The 12762-nt window shown below is 41.2% G+C and overlaps 1 protein-coding gene across 1 annotated transcript in view; it reads right to left on the bottom strand.

Annotated features, from left to right (window-relative positions):
- The window catches only part of cdh8 (cadherin 8), a 98896-nt gene extending 90655 nt beyond the window's left edge, over nt 1-8241 (bottom strand). Inside the window, exons 1-2 of the mRNA XM_085413397.1 lie at nt 8052-8241; nt 5513-6063 (exon numbers count right to left, since the gene is read on the bottom strand). Of these exons, the coding sequence (XP_085269523.1) occupies nt 5513-5770 (258 nt within the window). The 5' untranslated portion in view covers nt 5771-6063; nt 8052-8241. The remainder of the gene's footprint in view (nt 1-5512; nt 6064-8051) is intronic.
- Between the last annotated feature and the right edge of the window lie 4521 nt (nt 8242-12762).

Raw genomic sequence — 12762 nt, 5'->3', positions numbered from 1 at the left:
TCATACTTATACTAAATGACATGCTGGTAAAAATAAAATTCTTGGCAATAACATTTAAGCTACAAGCACTGTCAGTACACTGGAAAGGTAATCAGGCCAGTGAGGATGAGATCACCTGGAAATTTGAAACACTGTAGATTTCAACCTGCAATTTCTGCTCAAAGCACATATCGTGCAGTTTAGAGAGAAATCTTTCAGAAATATGACCACAGTGAAAACCCAGCAAATGTTTGCTAAGATAGACCAGCTATAAAGCTTCGTGGACACACTGTATTTACTCTTGCACACATAACCCTAATGTCTAAATATACTCCATCCAAGCTGGTGTCCGCTCATCTCATTTTAGTCTGTCTCAACACTCCTGAATGGACTGGAGTACAACACACGCATGCACATACACATATGCAGCTTGTTAATGGGAACCAGGATGACAATACAAAGCCATAGACAACCTGTCAAGCTCTTCGAGGGCAACACTAATGTGATCCCACAGCTCTATCAGAGCCATCACTGGGCCCAGTATTTTATTACAGACTGGGAGGGACAGACAGAGAGAGAGATTGGAAAAAAGGAAGGGGGGGGGGGGGGTGACCATGGCCCATTGATATAATGGCCCTGCTGGCATTAGTGATGTACTGTACAGGTGAGGCACACAGGGAAAGAGGAGAGTGTGGTAACAGGGCAGGGGAAGGTGCAGGAAGTAGTGGACAGGGATATGTTAGAGTGTTTTTAATGTTTGTTTGTTTGTTTGTTTTTTAAGGGAATGGGGGGGGGGGGGGGGGTGGGGTTGCTTTTTTCTCTAAACTGCAAATGAAGAGGGAATGGAGACCTAAGAGCTGGAAGACAGAGGAGCTGTAGCTCAATGTGGATCTGTGTGGTGCTGCCTGAAGAGAGATTACAGAGCTGTATTCCAGGAGCTGTTGTGGGTGTGAGAAACCAAATGGAATGGAAAGAAGTCCAACAAACATTGATGGGCTTTCCTTTTCTGGATTTGGTGACAGCTTTTTTTATTCAACCCTCTCACTATGGCACTGGAACCTGTGTCTAATTTGGGCTATATTTCAGAATTAATTATATCTGAGCCAATGCTTATAATTTATGTGTCATAATGGCTATCAATCACTGGCAATAAATCGGCTAATATTCTCATTAACTCCCACTCCTCATCCATCAATCAAGGACATAGCCAGATATCCGTTCAACAGTTGGAGCCAGAGTAAATTCAGATAAAGGTGGGCGATCCTCATTAACGTCAGGCCAAATCGGCACTACTGAGTCAAGGAGCAAGCTCAACCTTTGATCTGCTCGAGCGGCAACAGTGGCGCCTTTAGCGGGACCAGGGAGTCTGAGGCTTCTCTGGCAGCTGTATTCAGGACTCAATCTCGCCTTAGCTTTGCCTCACTGCTTCACATCGCCAAAGCCAAACACTCTGAGAAATTTTAACAATGTCATTGTACCACACCCCATCAGCCCCAGAGGCAAGCTTACTTGGGCTCAAGAGCCACTCTCTCCATAATCACCCCTTCACAGAGAGAAAGAAGGAGAAAGAGGTGGAGGTAGAAGTGGGGGACAGAGACTGAGAGAGGCAATCCAGCTGAGCAAAAGTAGCTTGCATCAGTATTTATAGAGTGATATGCCACATCTTGTAATAGCAGTCCAAAGCACAGAAAGTAACAAAAAGATCTGAACCGAATTCGAAAAACTGTGCTAGCTAATCGTAATCTATTCAGGTCCAGACTGAGACAATAAACAGACTGAAAAAAATAACATTCTCTTCTGATATCATGTGAAGTGATGGGAATTTTACCTTTTCAAATACAAAATTCAAGAAATAAATAAACACATACTGGGGACACATTTTTTCCAAGGAACACGCGGATGGGTTCAAGCTGTGATCTTTCAGTTTCACCTGAACGTACATCTGAAGGGGAAAACAAGAACGGAAGATTGAACCATTTCACACAAGTCAGTACAAGAAAAAAGGTCTTCAATTTTAGGGGGGAACAGAGCTACAGAATATCACCTTAGCTTCCAGCAAAACACCCAGCAGACTTATATTACACCACCAATCTGATAGTGCTCTGGCTCTTCTCGTTGGGAGTTCTGTCAAACAGCTTGTTTGGAAGAATAAAGCTTGCATTTTCTTCCCCAAGAACCTATGTGAAGAAAGACAAAGCATTTTCTTTTCTTCTTTTTTTTGTAGAGATTCATCTGTTGTCTTTGCTGAATCGGTAATCAAAGCCAGATTTTTCTTTCTGCATCACTGTCACTCTTGGCAATCTTATAGTTTCACCTGAATTGATGAATATTAATGGTCCATTATTCTCTTTGTGAAAAAAACACAAAACGCATTCAGTCCTGTGGTGAATAAAAGTGCTAGACAATAGGATGAGGGATCACTCAGTTTAACACATTTTGAGTACAACTCAGCCCTGGAATCCATCATTAGCAATACTACACCGTATGCTAAATGATTGCCTGGAAGTAAAGCTAAGAGTTAAATCTGAGACTGTGAGATTGTTCCTTCATAAACTGCCATCAATCTGCCTTGCACTACAAAGAAAACACATTCTGATATCTCTTTGGTGCAAACACAGCAATTTGTTCAGTGTTTGTCTTTTGTTCTAAGGAAATGTTTTGCCTTTAATGGCCTGGTGTAATTGAGTTTCTTTGTTGTATGTTTGAATAATTGAAATTGCTCTGATTAAAGATGTAAAATGGTTGGTAAACATGGCTAATGCCTTGCCAGGCATTGTACAGAAACGCAGAAAAAAAAGTCCGAAATTCGACTACAATACTCTTTTTTTATACTAAAATAAAAGCTATTTTTCACCATTGTGATAATGCAATGGTAAATCGAGAGCTGCTTTGCCCAAAATTACCCTCTGCCTGGTTTCCAGTGGTCTCCATAAGAGTCTTTACGCGCTCAAGTGGTATTGGTATCTCCCACTCATTGTCATCGATGAGCAAACATGTGTCCATATGAACTAGCTCTCTGTTCTTAATGATGGGATATTTCTGAACCATCCTAGCTGATGATGAGTAATCCTAAAATCCCTTCCAACGCTGTTCGTTTTAAGCTACAGCAACAAGATTTCACAGCTGTCTCCCTGACTTCACTTTAACAGGTACTGCATGTCTGCTTCCGCGACACAAGCAGGACTGACGGGGGTTGACGAGCACGCCGCTCAGTGAATCACAATGTCGAGAAACGATGCGCTGAAGAAGAACACCAAAAGGGAAGGGGGCTGTCACGCCTTATGGCCGTCCTTCTCACTCTTCCACACCTCCCTGTCCTCCCCCTCCTTTCCTGCATTTATGCTAATAGTCTCTGCTGGGAGAGAGCACCGTGGCTGACACACAGTTAAAAATCAATGGCACAATTTCTCTCAAATACAATCTCTTACTCTTGTTACCAGTATTTGTATAGTCATCAGAGTGCACCAGCAAAAAAAAAAAAAAAAGCTATAGGATGGAAAGAGTCCAGTCTTGGCCTGGACTTCGCTGACAACCATCCCGCAACTGCAGACACAGGCGGCCTCACACAGCAGAGAAAATTGTGCAAAATACACAGAGAGCTTTGTGACCCATTTGAATCACACCTCCCACCCATTTGATTCATTTTTTAATTAAGCACGAGAAACACTGGGAAAGGGGAAGAAAAGGAGACAGAAAGGAAGAGAGATTTATAGTCTTAAAGGGATGCAGTGCCATCTTGGTCTAACACAGGACTTATCTTAGCTCTGCCAGGCATACTCATGAGCACTTAACCTTGCAGTGAACGCTACCCATCATCATCGCTTTACAAAAAAAAAGGCTAGCTGCCTTTTTCTCTGCCCAGAGCTGCCCCCCAACCCTACCCCAATCCTTGCACTGTCCTTCAACAGGAAGATGCTTATATCTATGACTAACCTATCCTACAGTCAACTTTGCAAAGCATTAACTGAGGCCTTGAGAGAACACATCCTTCATGACCGAGAACATAACTTGATTTTGTGCCACCAATTCTCTGCTGACAATGTGCAGAACATTTGACACTCTGGCCAGGGCCACACAGCACAGTATTCAAAGCAAAAGTGTGTGTAAGCTTGGAACTGAAATCACAACCGTGTTATCCACATATTTATCTTTATTAAAGGGTGCTGACTTTATTCTGTTTTTAGAAACTTGTTTTATGTGGCTAAATATCTGTGGATATATAACTGTCTGGGTGATGATGTGTGAAATGTTCAGTTGCAGCTGTGAGCTACTGAACATCTAGCCTGTGAAATCCAGGCTCAAGAATGGAAAATGTGGATCCGTTACTGTTTGTTTGTTTCAGAATTCCGATGAGCAGCCATTGTTAAATTCAGCAGTGGCTGCCTAATTGATACGGTTGAAAGATTAATGCATCACTTAACAGCATTTTTGTGTTAGCATGGTATTTAGAAAACACAGGTGCAAATCCCACATGGTGGTAAATGTTTAATTGATGCAGCCATATGACTACGCTCAGCATAAACGAAGAACAAAAAAAGACGGAAAGTGAGAATAAAATGATGCACTTGCCTTGTTTTTTTGTTTTGTTTTGTTTTTTTAAACAAAAAAAAATAGAAACAACTTTTTTGCATCAGTACAGCCATCAGTTATAACAGAGGGAGTGAAATAAAGAATTAAACTCACTGCAACGGCAAAAAGTCAAACAAAAAAGACATACTAACCAATTATCAAATATTAGCTGTGATAAACTGTTTGCAAAAACTACGACTGAACAAGATCAAATATTATGCTTGATGGCCTGAATCCCTGCCCATGCCAGAGTGGCTGGGTGATATTCTGAGGGAGGGATGTGAGCGTGGCTGCCAGCCTTACTCTCCCCAGGTGAATCCCAGCAATGAGCTGTGAACAAGCTGCTTTGGCTGGGCTGGCCAGCAGCCTTCCCCTCCCCTGAAACCTGCCTGACACTTCCACACAGGCCAGGGAGCAGGTGGCCTTTAGCTGCAGGATTAGCCTGCAATTCTGTCCATCACACAGCCGCAATGGAAAATGTAACCAGTGCTAAAATAGACCTATTATTTCAAAGGATTTTATCGATGCTATAAACTGTGTCTAAAGAATGCATTTACATGTCAAAATACAACACTAACATTTTAAAATGAAAAGAAAAAAAAAATCAGGGACTGCAGTCTCATCGTGTACCTTTACTTTTTGCAAAAAAAGTAAAAGTTAAGAACTAACAGTTGTGTTTGTTTCTCTGTTTCTGACTAACTTGGATTGCAAAAACATCCACATGTAACAGCAAGAAATGTGCCACCATTATTTGATGGGAGCTTAATTATTTCTATGAGCATTTTCTGACCCTCTCTCGCTGCCTTCCGCTCTCGTCCCCATATCTCTGTTTCCCCTTGACAACCACAACCCTCCCACTGCCCATGGGAAGAACAAAAAAAATGGAGGGAGCATTCAAATGGCCGAATTAATGTTTCCACATGATAAGCGAGCTTAATATAATGCTGACAATCACAGCACTCACCCTGCCAACTAGAATTGGATCTGGTCCAGAAAATTCCTCCAGCACAAACATTTGATTCCAAACCCATCCTCTCTTGGCGCGGCTTAGTAATCTTTGTCCTTCGCCAACACCGCTCGCCACCACTGCGGACCCACCAGTTTGTGTACTTTTGGACTGGCCTATGATAGGAGTCATAGACACGGACAGAACACAAGTAATCCACACCAGCAGCAAGGACAGCCACAGATCCATGAGCATCTCCTCAGACCGCTTTGGCATCCTGTCGCTGTGTGTTTTGTTTGTTTGTTTGTTTGTTTGTTTGTTTGTTTGTTTGTTTGTTTGTTTGTTATACGGGATTCTTCTCTCCGCGTTGTTTGCCCCCTCCTCTCTTCAGATCAACCGCTCCTTGTTAGATAACAAGAAAAGGTTACTTGTGTCCTCCTTTAACAGCAGTGCTTGCATTCATGGTGTGGTAAAGGTCACTTGCACACCTTGGCATACCTCCATAGCATTTGGTGAGGGGGTAACTCTCTTAGCACAGCATCCATTTGGCATTATTCCGAGGGGGGGACCTGCAACGAAGAAATCACAGTTTGTTAGTTGTCTCTTGGTTTTGTGGGGAGCTGTCAGAAGATGATGAAGACAGAGAGAGGCAGAAAAAACAAAAAAACAAAAGCAAACTAAAAAACAGAGTCAAATTAACATTTGAAGAAATCAGATGACACAGATAGCATGAGAGGCAAGAAAAAATATTTCTAGAGTAGCAAAATGATACAACAAAGATGTTTTTAATAAGAAAATAAATTCTCATTTTAGGATAAGAAGTCTGGATGTCACTTCATCTTTACAAATGATCTATCTGTAGCAGCCTGACCCTTTGCTCCAATCTTGTTTTCATATTATTCTGCTACAACAGAACAAATGGTTATGTCTCCACTCTGAGGCTATTCATCCTGAAATATCAGGTTGCTTTGCTTTAATCTGTTGTTCTGGGGATTATCCTGATAGATTTTGAGAAATTACACGTTCCTTGTGATTAATGTTTTGACAATACATTTCGGGTTAAGCATTGTTAAAGCCTGCGGTCATATTCCTTAGATATTGGTGCGTGCATGCATGCAATAGCACCAGGTTTAAATAGAGAAGCTGGCAGCAGGTGAGCCATGTCAACAGCACTGCAGCTCACTGATATCCAAGTAATCCAGATGAAATAATTGCTGTGGTATTTAAAGCCATGTTTACTCACTGAAACAAATGTGCAATATTACACTTGAACTGCTGTTTTCTGATAAGCGTGAACATAAAGTTGTTTCCGTAAACACAGAAACACAAACACACAAAATTGGATACAACAGACTGATGTTACAGGAACACATAATAGAAGAAGTGAGTAAATTAATGTAAATTTTGCCCTTCAATCAAGAACAGTTTCGGCTCCTTAAATGCTTCGCTCAGTCTGACGGGCAGTGTTCAGCTGAATGCAAAATCAGAGGGTAAAACAGGCACAGGTACAAAGGGTTGGCTTTGAGTTGTCCTCAGCTAAAACTGATGGAGGTGGAGATGCTACCGGAGCACAGAACGGCTTACTTTCAGCGCGGTTTAATCTTAGTTTTGGTAACTTTTACTATGCACCGAATCTCACTGTGGTCATATGCTGTGTGATTACAGCGTCCCATTCCGAAGGACAGTAACGATGAATTCCACCTGAAGCTGCACTATAACAAAGTGTGAAGAGATCCGAATTACTGTGACACCGACCCGGAGACTAAGAGATCCTGGACCAGGTTAAGAAAAAAAAAAGATTAAAGAAGAAGAAGAAGGAAAACGGAATTGTATACAGATGAGAGAGTAAGTGAAACTGGTAAAATGCCAAATCGTAGCCAACTTAAAAATCAGTCACATTAAATCACTGACATAATTTCTTCGGCATTTTAAGTCTCTGTGGTGCGTGACAGAGCAAGCGATTTCAGCACCAAGAAGACAGAACAGCTCCCCGCCAGAAAGCAGCCGGTCCAGACAGCTCAGCCGCGAACAGAGCGGCGAAGAAGAAGAAGAGCTGTCCAAGGTAGGAAATTCCCACATAGGGAGATTTTAATTGCTAGTCAACGAGCAAAATGAAAGGATAAACCCCCAAAGTTTGAGCTTACTACTCGCCTTTCATGGCTTTAAAATAGTCTGAGGCAGTATCCCGATTACCCAAATTTGCTCTCTATCTGAAGTTTTACCCTTTGAGGAGACAGTCACTCCGTGTCATCGCATTAAACGTGCATAAGAATTCAAAAAAACAAAACAAAAAAAGCATTCAGACATACACGACCGGCTTATACTGGTGACGGAAGCATGAATTACAAAAGATGTAGCCTAAGTTGCTGAGCTCTCTGTAGACTTGCTCTGTCGCTCCGAGTCACCTCGCTCCTGTAAACGAGCCCGGCAAAATGCGCTGAAGCCACGCGTTGGAGAAAGGGGTTATAAGAAGTCCTGTTCAACCTCTCCACAAAACACCAATTTACCTCAATAATACCTGTTAGGTTTATATATTATGGTGGTGGGCTGTACTTACCAGTGAGACTTGCATCCTTTTCCAGTGCTGCATTATTTCTCCCCTTAAAACGCCAGAAACTCCAATGCATTTCATTCGAGGCGGTGGATAAATAAGCAAAAGCCGGAGAGTCAAACGGCTAGAAATCCTTCCCGCAGTTTGTCAGTGCGGAGTGACAGTGTTGGTGTTGTAGTTAAGAGCTCCTACAGGCTTGCTGGCCGACTGGAAAAGTGAGGAAGAGATGGAGGAGAGATGCACGGTGGCGAAGAGAGCCTCCCCTCCACTGCGCTCATTGGGTTGATGAGGAGTTGGGTCAACAGGCGCACAAATGAATGCATGCCGCTCTGCCCAGGCACGGACGCGCAAAGGTTATCGTCTCACATTGCCGGCTGCAGCTGTAGGTATTATCTAGATGTGTGCAGGTAAAACGGTTCTTATCGCAGTGTGTGTGTTTTCTCTACTCTCTCTTTTTTTTTCTTTTAGTAAGTGACGCATGTGTTGGCCTTCGGTTCTCCGGGTTAATAATGAAATTAAATAGGCCAGACGACCGGTGAAACGAAGCCGAGTTGCTCATTTACAATGCCATTTGATATGGTTAAACAATAAACAGATGGACACACACACTGCGGGGCTACCATGGAAAGCAATGGTAAGCAAAGAACACAGAATACAATGGTCACATTTATTTACATTTTTCGAAACTAAAGTTGGTGTAAAAAAAAAGAAAGGAAACGAAAAGCATAAAAAAGGGCGTAAATCCCAGAGTTTTTGAAAACAAGGAGAAAGGAAAAGGTTAAACAGGTCTTCATTAAGACTGTTAGTGAAAAGGTCACGCTCATCATTGCATGCCTGAATGTGCGTGTGTGTGAGTACAGAAAAGTGCATGAGTGACAACAGAGGCCCGTGCTGCTGTCCACATAGAGAGCCCTCTAGTGTTTGTATAGCTACCTAGCAGCAGTCACGGGGGATGGGGGGGCTTCATTAGCGCAGCGGGAAAAGAATGTCAGTATACTGTCGTATTGCTGTCTTTTTCCCCGAATCTCTTTGTGAAACTCACTTCCTTCCACTGAGCACTTATTTGCCTCCTCTTTGTTGCAATGATAAGTCACGTTCCCATCACTTCAACACAAGAAGTTGTTACACCTTACTACCTTAACACACGAGAGTTGTTCCTCTTAGGTTTTTCCTGGTGGAGCCCTTTTGACCCAAGTGCCAGACATCCCAATTAGCAAAGACATCAAGTCTACCATTATATATTTTTTGTACCATTTAATTTTTCTCCCACTCGTGCTTTGATGTTGCAGCTGCATTTCAGATGGGAATTCTCCAATCATCTTTTTTAAAAGCTCCTACTGCATAATGCATACGGCTGTAAATCTTGAGCTATGTTACTCTTTCTCGATATGAATGAAGATTTCACCGACTGACACTTGAAGCGTAGCAGATATGTGTGGACAGAGATAAATGTATAAGAATGACTGCTTGGGAGGGGCTGTGCATTTAAAAAACAGAAATTACTCCAAACTTTAAAGTAAATAAAACAGCCAAAAGGCATATTACAGTAGCTGAAGCTAATATTTCTTAGATGCAGTCTAATCTTCCTCTCTCTGTCACACACACGCACGCACACACACACACACACACACACACACACACACACACACACACACACACACACACATAAACACTGCCTAACACAAGATGTCAAACTTCAAAGCGCAAGCCCTAATTCATGTTTAATACAAGAATATACACTTTCATAAAACTTGCATTGTCGTTATTCATTGCACGTTCTTTCAAAGGTAGGGTAACAGCTCCACTGACATCAGGTGAATCTGAAACTAACTAATCATTCAAAAATCTCCTTCTGTGAGCAGCGTTTTGTGCAAATTAGAAGGTTTCAACTTTAAATTAGTGATTAATTCCACTGACATGGCCCCTGCCAGTGATCAAAATATCAGATGGCTTTGAAAAAGGCAAAGTAAGTGAAGGGGAAATGGTCTTTGGAACCCAAGCATCCTCAATCGATCATTAGTTACTGCTTTGTCAGTACTATTAATCACAGAGCTGTTGCAGCGTGTGCCACATTTCCACGTCTCAGACTCCACATAACAAGTCATCACCACAGGGATTGTTAGCATATATAAAGTTTGTTGTTTGTTTTCTTCTGCTATTTCTTGACTGTTCGACATCTAAAGCACAAGCTTGTCCACACTTATAGATAGTCACTCCAGGGTATTCTCTGTTTAGGAGTTCATGAGTAGGGATAATTTTGCTGCCCCCACTAATTTCACAGAGTCTCCAACCCAACACCTAGAACTCATTTTAATAAGCAGTGAGCCTTGAAACAGCACTGGGCTAAGGTTGAGATAACTAGAAACTTCAAACTAGCCCATTAGCTTGACATCCCTCCTGTGCTCTGCTTGACTTTATTGGTGTTATTGCTAATAGCTTCTAAGTGTACCTCTATCTTCCCTGCTGTGTTATCTCTTGAAAATTGTAATCTTCTTGATATTAATATGATCCTGATCACCTGATCATCATACATTTTACTTAGTACTTTGATCACTATTGTTGTGCCTTGCAATGATGACTCAAACACACGTCCCCACTTGCTCTGTTGGCAGTCTTTATCCTTCAAGTTTGGGTCCTCTACCAGAGGCCTGGGAGCTTGAGGTTCCTCTGTAATATCTGTGCAGTCCCTAGGACTGGGTTTTTTCTGGATAGCGATATCTGATGTCATTTCTGGGGTCTGTTGGAGCTACTCATCAAATTTGAGGGTCAGTGCACTGAGTTCTCTGATTACCATGGGAACCATTGTTCTTTTCTCCTTCCACATCGTTTCTAGCTCCTCTCTATGCAGCCAGGAGACAACAGTGAGTGCTCACAGCCAATAATAAAACACAGTGGAGGCTCTGCCATAGTTTGTGGCTACATTTCAGCCAACAGTGTTGGGGAATTAATTGAATTATTAACATAGAAAAGTAGAGTCTGATTCTAATCCATTACGCAATACCATGTGGAAAGTCTCTGACTGATAACAGCCTCATTTTGAAGCATTACTGTAATCCAAAACACATTGCCAATGCAGTAAAACACACCTGTATTAAAAACAAACAAACAAAGGAAACAAAGGGGCAAAAAGAAAATCCTAGCAATCATGGAACACTTTTAATTATCGATTGGCCTCCTAAGATCTAGGACCTCATCAGTACTGAATCAATGTGAGATCATCTTGAAAAAAATGGAACAAAGGGAAGCCAAAGAAGACCTTTTAAATGACCTCCAAGAAGCCTGGCCATGGACTATTCCTGAAGACTACTAAAAGAAACTACTTAAAGAAAGCTTGCTTAACCCGTAAAAGTTGAAGGGAGCCCCCACAATCCCATTTGCATATATTTTTTAAATGGCAACCAAATAAGTTAGAGCAATAATTCTTTTTGCATATGAAAAGGGAGGAGCTTTACTTATATATCATGCATTCAATTTCATAGGACTTCCTGTGTTGGAATAAATGTCATCACCTTATCAACACAAACTATCACATGGTTTAATGTGCGCCATTACCTGCGGAAACCAGAAGTGATGCCATTTTCGCTGGAAATGTAGTTTTCTCTGGGACCTTTCAAAGCTCCACTGGTGCTATTGAAAGTCATGTTTGACTTTGTGCCTTTCTATATAGTTCCTGGGACACTTAGAACTTTGATTATACTTTTGAAAATAGTTTATTTTGTAGCACATGCTGGGTTTTTTTTTGCAAATTGTGCACAATAATATCTATTTTTGTTTTTGCTGCAGTTTTTAAAAATGTATGTATCTTAAAATAAACTTATGAAGACACTCAAATAAATGTACTTTCAAACTTATTAGCACTGTATAAACTCTGCTTTTGTACTTATATACTGTACCAAAAATGTGCATCTGGAAATGTGCGTGTGTACCTGTGTGGGTCTAGGAGTTTGTGTATGTGTGATTTTCATTTTAACTATATACAACAGAGAAAGGCAGTAAATCCACACAATACAGAAACTAGAGTGAAACAATTTAAGGCATTTAGCTTAGAAAATTATTCCTACTATTAACTGATTATCAGATTAGGTCATGTTTTTGTAGTTCTTATATAAATAAAGTTTAAAGTGAACCCTGTAAGTCACTGTCACTTCAGTTACTAAGGTATCAACACTGCAATGGTCATGTTCAGTTTGTGAACAGTGAAAAAGACACAGTACTATTTTACTGTAAAAAAATAAAATAAATAAAAAAGCTTTAAAGGAAGTGGGACTATTGGGACCAGTGCTTAATCACTCTCCTCCCAGGATTTCCCAAATGATTGAAAGATCAAAAGTACCATGGTTTTCCTTCAGTCACAAACTTGTCTAGCTAATCTTTGTGCTATTTACACAACCTGTAGGCCAATAGAAGGGTTACAATAGGATATCAGTGTGTTACAATGCACTCTGGAAGCTGGGCTGGTCTGCAAAATGGCAGTGGGTGGAAGAACTCTGCATTAAAAGTGACAACATTTTCTTCTCCTTTATTTCTTCCTCTTCTTCCTCCTCTTCACCTTCTCTTGCTGTCTTGGTCAATGGAACATTAAAATAGCATATCAGTAAAAGAGCTCTACTCAATAGGCATGTGGCGGGTAGACATGAAAGGCTTGGAAATACTCATTGTTCTTCATTGTCAAGTGCTGCCCTCTCCATTTGACAGTATGATATTAACAGCACAATTG

Source organism: Rhamphochromis longiceps, linkage group LG1 (genome assembly GCF_057381845.1).
Source record: "Rhamphochromis longiceps isolate RC_006_pf linkage group LG1, R_longiceps_female_GT1.1, whole genome shotgun sequence".
Classification (NCBI taxonomy): Eukaryota; Metazoa; Chordata; class Actinopteri; order Cichliformes; family Cichlidae; genus Rhamphochromis; species Rhamphochromis longiceps.
Note: the sequence above shows the minus strand (reverse complement) of the source record. Positions and strands in the feature narration are given on the sequence as shown.